Below are 15,883 nucleotides of genomic sequence, written 5' to 3' on the forward strand. Positions count from 1 at the left end.
CAAAGTGGCCGGTTGACATTCAGTGCACAAGGTTTAAATCAAATACAAGGCTAACATGAAATGATAATTGCTCATGAGCTCAAAAGATGAAACGTCAGTTATAGTGAGCATCATATTAATCTTGTTCGTCGAGCCTTGATTGCGTAGAAAGAGCGATAGTGATAGTGGGACCTTTTCTCTGTAATGGAGGGGTTTGTCAGTCATTTGTCAGCACACATTGTAAGTCTTGTATAACAGCACTGATGAGGTATTTGGCCCAGTTGTGCTGTGTTTAGGTTAAAGAAGACAGCGGCTGCCATCAGGTCATAATCCCTGGAGGAAAGTCCAACTTTAGCCTTCACCTAAATGGCACCATGAGTCAACAAACACACAGGACACACACAATGTCCACAACTGACAATTTCATAATTGAGCTCCAAATATCTGCTAATTTTAGCAGGTTCCCTAACAAAGACTGAAGTTACAGTTTATTTATTTAGCCTGAAAAAAATCTTGATTTTTTTCATGGATGATAAAAAATAATGTATGTATGATAAAAAAAAAAATAATGTATCATACAGAAGTAATCCCTTTCAGTTGTCACGTATGATCCACTAGAAGTGTGTGGTGATAGATTTTTCTGCAGAGACTCTGCCCTCAGCCTGTATTTTCATATTTTGTTCTTGTTTTGTGTTTGGCATGTTTATGGGTGTGTTCGCCCCATAGTGCTCAGGTGGTGTCGGGACTTTATGAAAAAGTAGTGACCAGGTTCCAGACAGTAGACAACAGGCATCTGGCAAAAAAACCCCAAATTCAGTGAGGAGAAAGGCCAAACAAGAGTGAATCTGTGGTTTATTTTAGTTGCTTTGCAGAGTACGTTTCCGAACAGTAATCCTGTATAGCATAAAGTGCGTCAGGAATTATGTTTTTCTGTAGGCCTATGCGGAAGTTAGTGTGGTTCTGGTCCCCTCTTCAAAAAGCCTATGGGATTTTTCCATTAGATTTGGGATTATGCAGAAAATAAGTGCTATGGTATATACTTATAATATACTGACATGTTTTGTTCAGCAAGATAATCTTCCCATTCCCAAATGAACACCACTTTTATGAATTTTGAAGCCTAAATGCAGTCGCCAGAAAAAGCTAACATAAGGCTATAAACGCACTGTATTATAGTCACATGACTTCAATGCTGTCACCGCAACAAGGTTGTAAAGCCTTGTTTGGCGTGATGATGTTCTGTATAGTCTCATTTAGCCACTTGTTAGCAATCATCTTTTTTAGGACGCAGAAAAGCTCCAAAGTTTGAGAGTGGGGTATTTATTGTTGAACTTTATGTTGTAGTAGAGTAAAATGTGAAAGTCTGTTAAGCTTGTGTTAACCACAGACCTTATTTCAAGCTTCTAACCCAAAAAAACAATTCAAAAAACCAATTGACTTCAAAATGAAGTCAAAAACCCAAAAATGCTAACTCAATTTTGGGTTTTGGGTTTCGGGCTTTTGGGTTTTGGGTTTTTTTTGGTACTCATTTCTGCAGTACTCTATATCTTTAAGAGTTAGATAGCTGTAGGTCTCAATTCAGAGTCAGTATGTTGGATCTTTTTCAAATTCAAATAATCCATTCACAGTTTTTTTGTTTGTATTTGAGCACAATATGCTGAAAGTGTGGAAAAAGCACAGACGCACTCTCTGCCACATGGTTTTGACCCGCTGACAGACTGATGCGCTCCCTGCTGCGCCTTTTCTCCCGCTCCAGCGTTTCACCCAAATATCAAATGGGCATAGATGAAACGGAAACTGTGTGAGGAAAATGCCATTTTGTTGTTGCAGTCCAAAGTCTCTAGGTTGCTATGACGGCATATTATTGCTATTATATCAGGCTTGTATATGCATGCAATTTTCTTGAAATGGATTTCTAGAAATTACATTGACCGTTCCAAATTCTGCCTAATTCATTCAAAAACAGATATGGTAATGGTTTGAATGTTTAAATGATGATGAAAAACAAAGATAGCATGAACATTTTGGTTTTAGTGTGTTGTGAAGCACACAGATTGGTAGTATGCATGAATCTTGGGTTTGGTTTACAGTCTCTCATCCATTATTGAAATGGGTAGACGCATCCTGCCTGTCCCCCTGTCAGAAGGAGGAAAAGACTCTGCGGGGTGGAGAAAGGCACAGCTCTCAGCTTTAATTAACCACAGAGCAGCCCACTCCTCCTCCTCTCCCTTTAATCCCTTCAATGCTCCTCGCTCCTCTATGTGCTGACAACAAAAGAACCGCAAACTGCAAGAGAAGCTGTTACTCTAGGCTTTTATTTAAATTTTGAAAACTATAGTTTCAGTGTCAGGTTGGGATGTGTCCTGATTAACTTGTTTTGCTGCAGTGCAACACAGACAAAGAATAAAGCCACGGTGTCGCTCAAATGGGTTAAACTTGACAAGGCAAAGCTTTGCACTGTTTGTGATATTTTAAATGTGATAATTGACTTCACTTGTGGTTTTCAGCATTTTACAGTTTCAGTGTACTGCACATAAGGGTCAGTCTGGTTGGTCTCTGGTTCAGGTGCAGCAAATTACAAAATCATGTAACATAGATGTGCCTGTACTTCACTATATTTTATTATCTTTTATACTTTTACAGTCATTACTTTGTTAATTCCTGGTCTAAGTGAATTTGTGCGTCGGGATGCACTTGAGGATTTCAAAGCACAAGTGTGCATTTAAGATTTACTGAGGCAAACCCCATCCTTCTTTTTTTTTATTGGATTTTTCCCATTTTCTAGCAGCTTCTTTTGTAATAAAATAATGAAAATAAACTAGCACTGAGCCTTCAGAGATGCTAATGCTGCTTTGAGCTAAATGCTAATGTCATGCTGACATTAAACAGGTCTAATGTTTACTATGTTCTCCATCCTCATGGGGCGTGTCAGCAGGCTAACATTTGCTAATTAGCGCAATAAGCAAAATACAGCTGAGGCTGATGGGAATGTCATTACTTTCACAGTCTGATATTTTTCTAATATTTCTAATTTTTTTGTAAGGAGAAATATATTATATTGTAGGTATTTTTGTAAACAGAGGGTACCTGTGGAGTGATTTTTGTAGTCTTATTTCAAAATGTGCTGCAGTGTACGCTCTTTTGAATATGAAAACTCTTATAATTTACTCATGTTTTTGGATGTCAGCAACTTTAAGCGTCTCTTTCAACTCTACCAAGATAAATGCTTAAATTCCTTTCTGCTCTGTCACTACATATACTGACATGTCGTTTATTTTGTGAGGCAAAACACTCGCCCTCCTCCACATCTTAATGACTAGTCAACAAACACATCTTGTGTGTCCGTGAAGCCGTGTGTGGTCAGTTTCCTGGTGTCTGATTTATGTCTTCTCAGAAAGCTCTTAAGTATTGATGATATAATGTGTCCTACTCTCATATCATCTTCCACCCAAATCAGACTGATTTCCTGGAAGTGCTGCTGAACCCAGAGCACGAACATGGCATCCTCCTTATCAAAGCTTCTCAAAGTGACTAAATCAGTATTCATTAATCTGATACATTTAAATGGAAGCAACTTCAATTTGTATTGAGGGTGTTTTTTCAAACTTGTATCCTTGGGAAAACTTTATTTTTCAATTTTTCTTTGGCGCTTGGCCTTTTTTTTCACTCTGTAGAAAACTATAGTTCATATTTTAGTTTCACAGTAGACAAAAATTTAGCTCCTGAGCTGCTTAAACTACCGAAACTTCCAAGATTGTTTTTTTCATGAGTAAACCTTGTAGAGTTTCATCAGACATAATAAAAACATTTAAAAGTGTGCATGTGTGTGTGTCTGTGTGTGTGTGTGTGTGTGCATGCATGCGTGCTGACTGGTCACTTTGAACAAGTCAGATTACGGGACAGATGTCATTTCATCGTGAAAACCGTAAAAACGGTCCTTTTAAAAAGAGGAGGGGGTGGTGGGCTGGACAATGCAGAAAGGCTGGGATACAGTTCGGAAAATGTGCAAACAAAACAATACGGTTCATCTGGAGGCCTCAGTTGCTCTTGGTTTGCATTGAGATGCATGTAATTAAATTTGATTTTTATGAGAACTGTGTTTATCCTGAGTCACTACCTGCACGTTCAATAAACTGCAGTGCATGTACATAAGTGCTAAAATGTGGGAATTGGATCTGCCTGCATCAAGCTGTTTATTGTTTGACTGTTGGTTCAACACTGTCTCATCCGCTGTGTGGGAGAAGGTCCTATGAGAGCAGAGATGTGGTTGTGTGCTGTGAGGTGGGGAGATTAACGTTCCTCAAACCAACAAGTTCAGATCAGTCCTTTAAGTCTCTCCTCCTATAAAACCAAAAAATATATTTTTTAAACACCTACGACTAAGCATAAATCTCACTTTTGTGTCTCTTATTTTTGAGTGTGGAATGTGCTCATTGTCGTCCCTTGTGGCTGTTGAGGTGAAACATCCATCACCAGTGTCCAAAATGAACACCTGCCAAGCACCAAATGTGGGCAGATTTATTGTTTTGAGGCTAAATGTCAGAGGGCTGACTGCCACACTGGCGAATCAATGTTTGTTCCAAAAAAGTCTGAGAGGCTTTATGCTGTTTTGGTGTTTTTACAGTCATGCTGCTTCTGTCCTTTGCTGTCTGTCTGTGTCAAAGACAAGCTTGAAACTCCCAGCAACATGGACTTAATGATGCATTCAGGTGCACTTTGTAAACTCTGATATTCACATTTCTTTGTGCAGCAAAGCCTGTGTGTGTCAACTATGGTGCATTTAAATGCACCTTGTAAACTCAGTAATGTGTGTATATATATATATATATATATATATATATATATATATATAGCCACCGGCTGGTAGGAAGTATGCTTGACCAGTGGATTTTTTCAGTTACCAGTCCCCTTGACCAGTGAGTCAAAACATTACTTTTGGACATAGGCCAGTGCTATGCCCACTGTGGCATAGTCGCAGGCTAGTAGTCCACTTGCTAAAAGAAAATGTTAACATTTTAAGTTTCTCCAAACCTCAAGTATGTAACATCCGCAGGTTTCATATGTATCACACCAAAGGTTTGCAGAATATGAGCTGACTTTGTCATCTGGAGGTGGAGGGGATGATGGATGGTGTGTCACCTAAGAAAGACGCTGCCAAGCCAAGTGATTGTTGTGTTTCCAGCGTCTTTTTAGACAAACAAGAACAGACACAGACAAGAAAAGCGGTTGTTTTTTTTTATCAAGACATTGGCAGCATTTTTAGCCAGGATTGTGCCCCCAAAACCAGGTATTTTAAAACAAAAAAAAAAATGTTTTCCTAATCATAACCAGGTGGATTTTGAGCCTAAACCCAACCAGACGTAACCACAGTAGTCTCAGCTATATAATGACATGTAAAAAACATACGCTGCCAACATTTTTTCTGGCGATTGGGTTGAGTCAAAATGCTTATTAGCTAACTTTTTTTTAATTTAATTTTATTTTTTAGATATGTGGGGCAGATGTATAATGATTATTCTACATTTTATATCACCTCTGAGTTCAGCCAACTTAACAGTGAAAAGCTATCCTCTTTTCCTTCATCACACTCATGTTCTACAATATAAATAAACAAGTTAGCAAAGCTACCATATACCAGCCTAGTGATGCCTTCCTCTGTCTCTGTGACCCTCACCTTGCAGGTCATAGTGGTCTACCCAGAGTCTCCCACAGAAAACCACCACTAATGTGACTACAAAACTGCACAGCTTCTAAACCCAAAGTCAGAAACTGCCCAGAGCATTAACAATTATGTTCAGTACATGGGAGTTATTGCAGATTTGTGCCGCAGAGAAATTGTTTATTCATTTTAAGCTAATAGGAGTTACAAATCAATACCATTTCCTTTCATATATAAAAACACCCCTGAGGTTTGTTGCTTAATGAGATCAGTTTCTTACTAAAGTCACAGTGGGAGTCAAAGAGGAAAGCGTAAAACAAGTCATTGTATGTGTTTATATGTGCACTACATAAATCATTTTATTCATTAACAAAACTAGATATGTATTGTCCTTTGATTGGGTATTTGACCTTTTTTTTCCTCACAGTCACCCGTGAGGCAAAATACAGTTCTGGCGTAATGTGCTCTTTTCTCTGCTTGATAATAATACACGTTCTTCCATTTGACATTGAGACCGATGGAACAAAAGCAGCATGACCACAAACACCAAGGTAACCAAACGCTGCAGAGAGTGTGTTTCTACCTCCACACCGAGCCACAAAACAGTTTGTCAGTAAACACACACTGAATAAGGGCTGAGAGAGAAATTACATTATACGTTATAGAGATTCACTGTATTGAGGAATGAGAGAACTTAAAGGTGAGTTTAGGAAACCAGTAGAAAAGAGAGGAAATAGCTAGAGACATGGAAAATGTTCAAGGGAGAAGATGATTTAATTTTTAGACTATTAAAAGTGTCACTAAATTAAATCATGCCAATAATATATCTACTAGGGGTGGGAATCACAAGAGGCCCCACGATACAATATTCCCATGGTACTTAAGTCATGATACATTATTAAATGGGATTTTAAAGATTTTGTGATATGCTGAGTATTGCAATAATATATATTATGATTTACTGATTTTTTTTTATTGTATAATGTTTCCAAGGAAAAAATGTCAGTATTTGTTTATCTAATGAGATAAAAAAAAAAAAGTAGACTGAAAGAGCAACTGATTTTATTCTTCAAGCAGGCTACCATAAGTTTAATTTGTATGGTTAATATTAACCCTTTAAAACCAGAGCAAATTGCTTTGAATTCTTTCAAATACATGGGGAGAAAGCAATAAGCAATTTAAGAGGACATGGCCCATATGTGACGAAGATTAGTAAAAAATTTACAAGAAAATTACATAAAAAAGTTATGGAAAAAATAAATAAATTATATATATATATATATATATATATATAAAATTTTTATTATTTATTTATTTATTTTATTTATTTTTTTTAATTGTGGACCTTTTTACAAACTAATTTTCAGGTCATTCTTTGTCACTTTTTACTACTTTCTTAAACCTTTTGCAGCACAATGCAGCGCAACCCACGTATCAAATGGTCAATGTATATAATAAAAAATCTATACATGGCGTCCATGTATCAATACAGTATTGCCACTCAAAATAATGTGATGCTGTGCTGTATCGATTTTTTACTTCACCCCTAAACATATACTGTACAATATAATATAGCAGGCTGTTGTCATGCACTATTTGTGGAGTGATAATTCATATCATATGAACCTTTGTTTGAGGATACATTGTATTATAACAACACCCTATTAAAAAAAAAACAATCGCACAATATGTCTCAAAAATCAGTGCTGTCTTTTGTCATCTGAACCTGCATAAACTAACCTTTAGATGTGTAAATAAGTACCTGTTCGCTAATACGTTTTCAATATCAACAACTTTAAAGGTATGTTTATGTTTTATTCACAACCTCCCCCCAGGTGGCCAAAAAGTCATTAATTGTAGGTTTAAGAGGTTACCAAGTTAACATCTTCTCTTTTGTTGAATTTGAAATATATTCGTTGTTCTGCACATTTGCACATTACAAAGTGAACTTTAATTTATGCCCCACAATACATGCAGGAATTAGGCAGCCCTGGGAGAATATTTTATTAAATGTTCTCTTCTTTGTTTTATTACTTGTAGATTTCCGCTGAATGTTTTTACACTTTGTATACTGAGTGTCTTTTTAATCTTACTGCCTTGCAATTCCAAAGATTGGCACTTAAAACAAGGTAATTATGCTGTACACAAAACAGCTTATTATGTTATGTATGTATAAAATTTGACAATACATTTTTGCACAGAATGAGGACTGTGGACTGCTGTGGACCCAGTGTTTTGCCGAAAAGTTTCAGTGACCAGTTCCTTTGTCAACTTGCTAATGGCATTTTATTAAGATAGACTTGAAAAAGAAAATTCAAATCTCCTTTTAAACAATTTGTACACCACACTGTTTTTTTATACAATTGCATTTATTAAAGAAACGGTGAAATGGTTGCTAGATCATTAATCTGGGAACAAACAAAACATTTCAGACTGAAGATTCAAAAACCCACCACCATAAACAACAAATAAAAAGTCAGCTCACAGGGAAACCTCATTTTGCTGATTAGATTTTAATGTGAATCTTTTTTTTTTCCCCAAGCCATTGTTCTAAAGTCGTATCATATAATACATTTAAATCTGTCCAAATGAACTGGGAAAAAAAGATTCTGCTTCTCGTTGACTGCTTCTGCAGTGAAACTATTTTAACTAAACAAATCCCCAAAAATGAAACTAAAGGGATTTATATTGACATAAACATTCAAACCTAAAGCTGCCATTGTTCTGTTTCGACAGGAAATAACGATAAAGTGCTTTACTCTGAAAAATAATCCTGCTATAGTATTGATAAATCACAGCGAATAGAAACATCAACTATTCATTCATGGGATTAGATGTACAAGAGCTTTGTTTCATGCAGGCTCATGTCAGCAGCCCTGCATTGTAATTCGTAGCTTTGCAACCCAATCACCAAAAAAACGTGCTGCCATTGAATGTCTGCAAACCGTGCTGCATTTGTATGTTATTATGTAGTAGATATGCTGAAACTTAACACCTCTCAAAAACACTGTAGTTCACGTTTGGTTACATTTAGGCACAAACACAAATTGATTATGATTAGGTGAAGATCATGTTTTGGCTTGGGCATGTTTGGACTGGTGTTTCTTGGTTTCAAACAGTGGTTCCTGCGGTGTCCTTCAGCTCGTCGTCTGTTTTCTAGGCGTCGTGCCATCCGCTGTTCCCTCCACCTTCCGATGACAAATTCAGCACATATATTGTGTACACGTTGATATGATAGGTATGGATAGGTATGAAACGTGCAAATGTAATGGCATCCGTGCAGAAATGTACAAGACCAACATTTTCTTCTGGTGACTGGGCTAAGCATCAATGCAGGTTGAACATGCAAAACAGACTTAATATTCATAATGGCTTCTTTAACAGAGTGACTAAGTTAGCATTTTTTTTTATTTTGTCATGGAACTCAATATCCATATTTAGAATGACCCACTATTTTAAAATTCACAGTGTTTTAATAGGCTACACAAAACAGTTGTCTCCTGTAAGGTATCCATGTTTCCACAGGTCTATCTTACTGAGTATTTTTTCAAATAAGTTCAAACTCAACCATAAACATCGTCAAAACATCAAGTTACAGCTAAGGAGATTCTACAGTGTCGTCCAAGAACTTCCCAATAACGTTGTCATCAAATGTCACAGTTCATAGTCCGACAACTAAACGATGACGACTTAACTTCACCATGTCTTCCACTCCAGCAGATGCTGTTTTGTCAGAGAAGAGATAAATGCACAACACACGGCTGAGCTAATTCACGGCATTTTTCACAGCTTTGTAACACTGAAATCAAAATGTCACCAAAAGCCAAAACTAACAAGCCAAAAGAAACATAATACTATAAACAATTTTTCAACCTGCTTTATGGTTAACCGACATTAACACAACAGTGCTCACTAAAGCAGCACATATTACATAAAAAAAAGAGATTCAAATAATATCCTGATTACCCATAAAGACCTGGTGAAAAACAGGCAGAGATATGTAGGCTGTAAAAATGTACATTTTACTGAATTTATCAAGAGAACAGATACAAATAGAGGAAGTGATGAGTTTGCATTGATAGCGAAATGCATCAGCAGCAAATTAAGCAGAAGCTGATCAGAAAACAAGGTTTCTTGCTAAAATATGATGAAATATAAAACCTTTATTGGAGGGAAAAAAGCTGTTTCCAATATAAGCATGGTTGAAAATAAAAGTGATTATCTCTGCAGTTAAGGTAAATGAATTTGAGAATTTACAGCATTTTAAAGTCTTAAAACTGTATTGTACTGAGATGTTGCATCCTTACATAAACTAATGATTTGCACAGCACAGCCAGTTTACAAAGTACAAAGACATAAAGAGAAAAAATAAATCCAGACATCTGTAATGAATGCTGCCCATTGTCTCTCCTACTGTGCTCCTCTGGTCCTGTCCACAATTGTCCCGGTGATAGGAGGGGGATCATCGAAAAACACGGAAAATTCCAATCAATGAAAGTTCCAGAAGAAAATAGCCCCAGTCCCATATTGTAGCGCTCAAATAAATGGTGAGTCAGCTTGAAAACTCATAGTGACGGCTGGCCATTCACCTCTGTTTTCAAAGTTAAAGGCTCATTGTCAGCATCTCCAATTACCTCCATCTGGACAGGCTGCTGAAACAACACCACAGACACAGATCAGAGATGCAGTAAACACAGAATGACAAACTTTGACAAATGCTTGTTGACAATAAAGGAATTCCTGAAAATGTTATTGTGAGCTCAGTGCTTCTCTGTGTGTTACATTTAGGGGGCTTTATCTCTGGAGGTCTCATTTTCACACAGAGTAGAGGAAGACTTTAGATTGAGTACTTTGAGAAAAGGGGCTGCTTGTGCACATTTGGGTATAGTCCTGAATTATAAATATAATGATGAAACATGTTTCTAAGTATGACTGTCAATCATAAAATTACAGTGCATTCACGATAATCATACTCTGTGAAGAGTAAAAAAATCAGCCCGTAGACCGAAATACATAACAGGTGAAAAATATGCTCAGCGGTTCAATGATTAACTGTTGACATTACTAATTCCAAAATTGCATGGATCACATGAATACTGTTTGCACAATACCTGTGTTTTTCCATTCTGTGTGGGATTTCTGGGTGAGAACACAGGATTGTGGTTTTCCTTGGGGGAAGTCTGTCTACCTCCCACCTGGCCGGTCGTACCAACACCATTTGGTTTGTGGAAGCAGAGAACCTTCTGGAAGCTCTGCTTGAAGTTGTCAGAGAGGAAGCCGTAGAGGATAGGGTTGGCGCAGGAGTTGACGTAGGTGAGGATGACCAGGAAGAAGTAGACTGCAGCGGTGGTGTTGCTCTCAGGAATGATATGAATCAGGTTGACAATGTTGGTAGTGAAGAAAGGCAGCCAACAAAACACAAACACCAGCACGATGATCACGACCATGCGCGTCACCTTACGCTCCGACTTGCGTCTCTTAGTCAGTCCTGCACGCACACCTGCTGACCTCACCTGAAAGTGAGATGGTTAAAAAAAAAAAGTGTTATGAGATTATTAAAGCAGACAAAAAAATAAAAAATGCATTCAGTAGGGATGTCCTGATCCTATTCAAACATTAGATTGGGGACCAATCAAGGCATTTTTTGACTGATTGGGATCAGGAATATTTAGTTTATAGAGCATCTGATCCAATGTTTTATGTCAGCTGTCACACGGATGTTTTTACTTTTATGCAGAGCAACACGGAGCGCAGACTTCATCACCGCTGCTCCACGAAACTTAAGAGCAGTGGCTGACTCTGCTCACCGTGAAACACCACCCATCATAAACTGAAACACAGTCTGAGACTGTTTAATCACATTATTTACATAAGTTATGAACACTCATTTCATTTCAGCTCAGTGTGAGTCTTGCGTGTTGCTTTTAGCTACAGTGCGTGGTGTTTGAGAACAGAGACCAGTGCGTGTGCACTGTGCAGCTGTATTATCGAGGAAAACAATAGTGTCGGATCAGTAATTTGTATCGGCAGATACTCAATATCCAATTACTTGGACCGGGATTGGGGGCAAAACAAACTTGATTGGAACATCCCTTGTATTCAGACACTAATAAAAGTCAGACGCAAATTTTATCCGTCCTATTACCTTGACCACAATGAGCAGGTAGCAGAGGCAGATGACAACCAGAGGACCAAAGAAGCCCAGGATGGATGTGTAAAGGATGAAGACAATCGACCACAATTCATGAGGCTCAGGCCAGGTTATGTTGCAGGTGTTGAGCTCCACCTGTACGTGGGAGTAGATCGTGACTGGCAGCACAATCAGAAAGGACACGACCCACACCATGCCATTGAAAACCTTGGCCACCTGTGGCTTCCTCCACTTAGAGCTGCGAATGGGATGAACCACAGCCAGATACCGATCAATGCTCATCACCGTCAGACAAAAGGTGGACGAGAACTGGCTCATGGCATCAGCAGTCATGCACACCTTGCAGAAGAAATCCCCATAAGGCCAGTAGGAAAGTGCACTGTTGGTGCCTAGGAAGGGAATTCCCAGGATGTAGAGTTCATCTGCCAAGGCTAAATTAAGGATGTACATGTTGGTCACAGTCTTCATCTTGGTGTAGCGAACCACCACATAGATGACCAACGTGTTACCCAGAAGACCCACAATGAAGACGATGGTGTAGACGACTGCAGTGACCACGCTAAAGGGCATAGGCGCAGCCACCTCTGAGATGTTGTCGGTAGGGTAGTTGGGGTAAGTGGGGTAGGGCTGGGAGGAAGACGTGCTGCCATTATCAGATGTCGACGTCCAATTGTAGTAGCCATCCATGTTGAATGAGGGAGAGCTGATGTCTGTATGGATTACAGAAAAAGATGAGAGAAAAAAAACAAATGTAGAGTCACCTTAGAGGAAACTTAAAGAGAAAGTTTGCTTATTTTCAACCAGCTCTAAGTCATTGTAATGCAGGCAGTGTGTGCAGACAAACAGTGTTTGGCTTCCCCAAACCTGGGGAGGGAGGCAGATGGGAGGCTGGGGCATGGCAAGGCAGGTGCTGAGGGTGCACCCCCTACTGACAAGGCTTAAAACAACACAGTCTGTAAACAGCTATTTTATCACAACTAATGGGCTATCTGAACATTGATTTAACATTATGAGCAGCATATGATGAGTAAATACATAAAAAAGGTGTTTAAATCTTTCAAACATGAGCATTTGGCTTGATTTCTTTCTGAAATATTATAAGAAGGCAGTGAGCAACGAAAGAAGAAATTACCCCCCAAAAATAGCAAGAAATTTGTAAAAACTACAAAAATTCAATTAGTAAAACACATGCGTGTGCATACACAGTAAAAAAAAAAAAAAAAAACAGATCTCAAAGAAAGAAATTACCTGAAAAAAGTGCTTTAAAAATTATAATATTTTAACATAATTTTAAATATATAATTATTAATATTGTACATATAGCTTTTCCCTAGATTTTTCTTCATTCTCTTGACATTTTCCCTTAGCTTTTTTACAGTAATTATTTAAAATGCACTAATTTCTTGCAATTTGTCGAACTTCTCTGACCAAGTTGATCATTGCCTGTGCATGTTGCATGTTTTTGAGCTAAACAGCGTTCATCTGCACACAGTGCTATTGTGGACTTTTGAATGCTCTGTTAATTTCTGCTTCAGGTAGTTCGCGTTAAATCTACCCTTTTCCCCTCACGGCAACACATAGGCAGGAGTCTCTCTGGGCAAGATGCCCATATTTGCAAGGAGAGAAGATAAACTTTCCACTGAATTGTCTGGGCCAGGGGCCAACATGACATTTCTCTTAATGGGAGGTTGCACTTTAGAAGAAGATGACATTAGTGAAGCAGGTTTCAAGTACTTTCACTGCCGTAGGATTAGATGTCCATAATGGAGGTACAGAAACAAAAACCTCAGCCAAATGGCACCCACACCCTGGAGGAGCAAGAGTGCCACAGTGATGAATACGCATTAACAGTGTTCAAGTGGTCAAACATATTCAGCAGCAAGTTATTGAATTTGTTAAATAGTTTTTGATGTACTGTAGCATTTCTACTGTACAGAATGTGACGATATGCATTTTGAAAGTTGAATCACAATTGGAAGTAATTCTTGTCAATTCTTTCCAAACTGTGGGTTCAGTGGTAGATAATTGACTGAATGGATGTTTTCTCTGACTTTGCTCTTGTGCATTCATACAGCTTGATAACATCACATAACAGCAAATTTGAGCTAAATCTGAAAAAACATCACCTTCAGTTAGCATGACTTTGCCTGAAATATCTCTGGATCTGCATCCTTTACCTGCCGCCCACAGCTTTTTTGTTGTTTTTGCTGCAGTTAGATAATTTGTCACTCTGTCTTGTACTATTATCGGTGATTGTACGTAAAACTAATACACCAGTTTTGAGGGGGTATATAGGATGCCAGAGTGCATACAAAAACATAAAAACAGAGCAGCTTGTTCAACAAAAAATGTAACTCCCAGAGATCTGGGTGTAGACCCTGGTCCTGGAAAAACTTTTAATTCTAATACTTTACTTACTGTAGGTTTGCTTAATATAGCAAACATTCATTTATTAGTTGATTTATGTGTCGCATTAATATACTGAAAATGCAGATTAACTATAAACTTCAGCTGTTGGATAAATGTAGTGGGTACGTTGGTAGAGTAAATGGACTTCAAATTGTACTTTGGTATGTAATTGAGCAGATACTTAGTTACATTCCAGCACTGATTATGATGCAAATGAATGTTTATGACACTTATCTTAATGAGGACCTCGAAATATTTTTAAATATAAATTGCAAAAACTGTCTATTGATTGAGGAAATATTATTTGCACCTTGCACTTTAATCTACAATGAAATAGAAATATCACAAGTGCACCAAACTGTGAACCTAACATATTGTATGGGATGTGAAGGTTGTAGAGGAATAATACATAAATATATAGCCTAAAAAGCATTAGTTAATAGTCTGAAATTATTAAAAAATGGCCAACTGGCACCTGAATAATCAAATTCTAGCTGCCATTATAAGACTGGATCTATCTGTCCTCACCTGGTGTCTTGTAGGTGACCTAAAATAATAATAACCTTATAACAGTCACTTGACAGACGTCGCAACCCGAGGCTGTGAAAATGTGTTGCACAAATAAATGTTGTGACGTGAAGATTCACTGAACCGCGCTTCAAAACACGGGAGTGACGCGCAGCCCGCAGCACGTTGTTGAGAAAACAAACACATGAAGCCTCTTTCCCCTTCAGGCTGCGTGGGGTTTGACATTTTTGTCCACCAAACTATAATAGCTGTGGCCCACAGTCACGAGATTCCTGCTGGCTCATTACATCTGAGTCTGTGAAAATAAACCTTTAAGGCGCACAACAGGTTTGCAAGCACCGTTTCACGTCTTCTTTTGGAAGTAAATGACTATAATAAAAATATGCCAAGAGTTTAAGTTTCATTTAAATGTCATGACATTTATAGTTGGGATTCAAGCTTACCCGTGCGCCTCTGTGCGCCTTGTTATCCTCTCCGGTACCCGGTGGTGTGATGCGCGCCTCCCGCGGAATTCATGCAGTTTTGGAAACATGCGCTTTCTTTTCTCCGAGGTCACGATCAACTCTCTCGCTTTTTTCCTTCACTTGACTTTTCATCTTGAAGCATTATCTTAATGACAGCACCCGCAGACTTCCATTTCCAGAGTAACAAAAAAGCAACACTATCTTTCAGGATTCCCCTCTCAGGTTGGGTCTGAGGGAAACTGCGCGCGTGTGGAGATGCGTCTGTAAGCTGATGGGGAGTCACTCACAGGTAGCGCCTCCACGCACTGCGAGTATTTACGTGGGTAAACGTCACCCCGCCTTTGGATGTGAAAGTCCCACCCATGGGTGGTTGTCATCACCTCACAGCAAAAGACCAGTTGTTGGTGTAAAAGCACATATTTCTTTTTTCCTCTTGCAGATCTTCCAGTCAATCATAAAGTGATATCAACTTTTTCCTACTGTGTGTAAGAGACTGAGCGAGAGGGATGGAGCAGAGCCCAGGTGCAAACTGGGAAATAAATCACCTTGATGGTGCCTGAGGCATCTGAGGCGGGGGGAAAGAAATTAGCCTGAAATGGAAAAACAGTGCGGGGAGGATGAGATTGCACACCAAGGGAGACATTTGGTGGTAATTGTTCGGGAAAGCTGCCTACTTTTAAGCCATTAGTTTCA

At 38.5% G+C, this 15,883-nt stretch overlaps 1 protein-coding gene across 2 annotated transcripts; it reads right to left on the bottom strand.

Moving 5' to 3' along the window:
- Positions 1 to 8,132: 8,132 nt before the first annotated feature.
- On the bottom strand, positions 8,133 to 15,490 carry LOC121956266 (somatostatin receptor type 5-like). Of its 2 annotated transcripts, none has more exons than XM_042504401.2 (4): positions 15,170 to 15,490; positions 11,784 to 12,499; positions 10,750 to 11,151; positions 8,133 to 10,287 (listed from the first exon to the last, which is right to left on the bottom strand). In XM_042504401.2, exons 2-4 carry the CDS (start codon positions 12,474 to 12,476, stop codon positions 10,204 to 10,206), a joined length of 1,179 nt encoding a protein of 392 aa, XP_042360335.1. In that variant the 5' UTR covers positions 12,477 to 12,499; positions 15,170 to 15,490; the 3' UTR covers positions 8,133 to 10,203. The 2 variants fall into 2 exon arrangements, with proteins under 2 accessions (XP_042360335.1, XP_042360334.1); XM_042504400.2 differs by having other exon boundaries at positions 8,133 to 10,290.
- Positions 15,491 to 15,883: the final 393 nt, after the last annotated feature.

The sequence above is a fragment of the Plectropomus leopardus genome, chromosome 18 (genome assembly GCF_026936395.1).
Source record: "Plectropomus leopardus strain MGB_pleo_1.0 chromosome 18, ASM2693639v1, whole genome shotgun sequence".
Lineage (NCBI taxonomy): Eukaryota > Metazoa > Chordata > Actinopteri > Perciformes > Serranidae > Plectropomus > Plectropomus leopardus.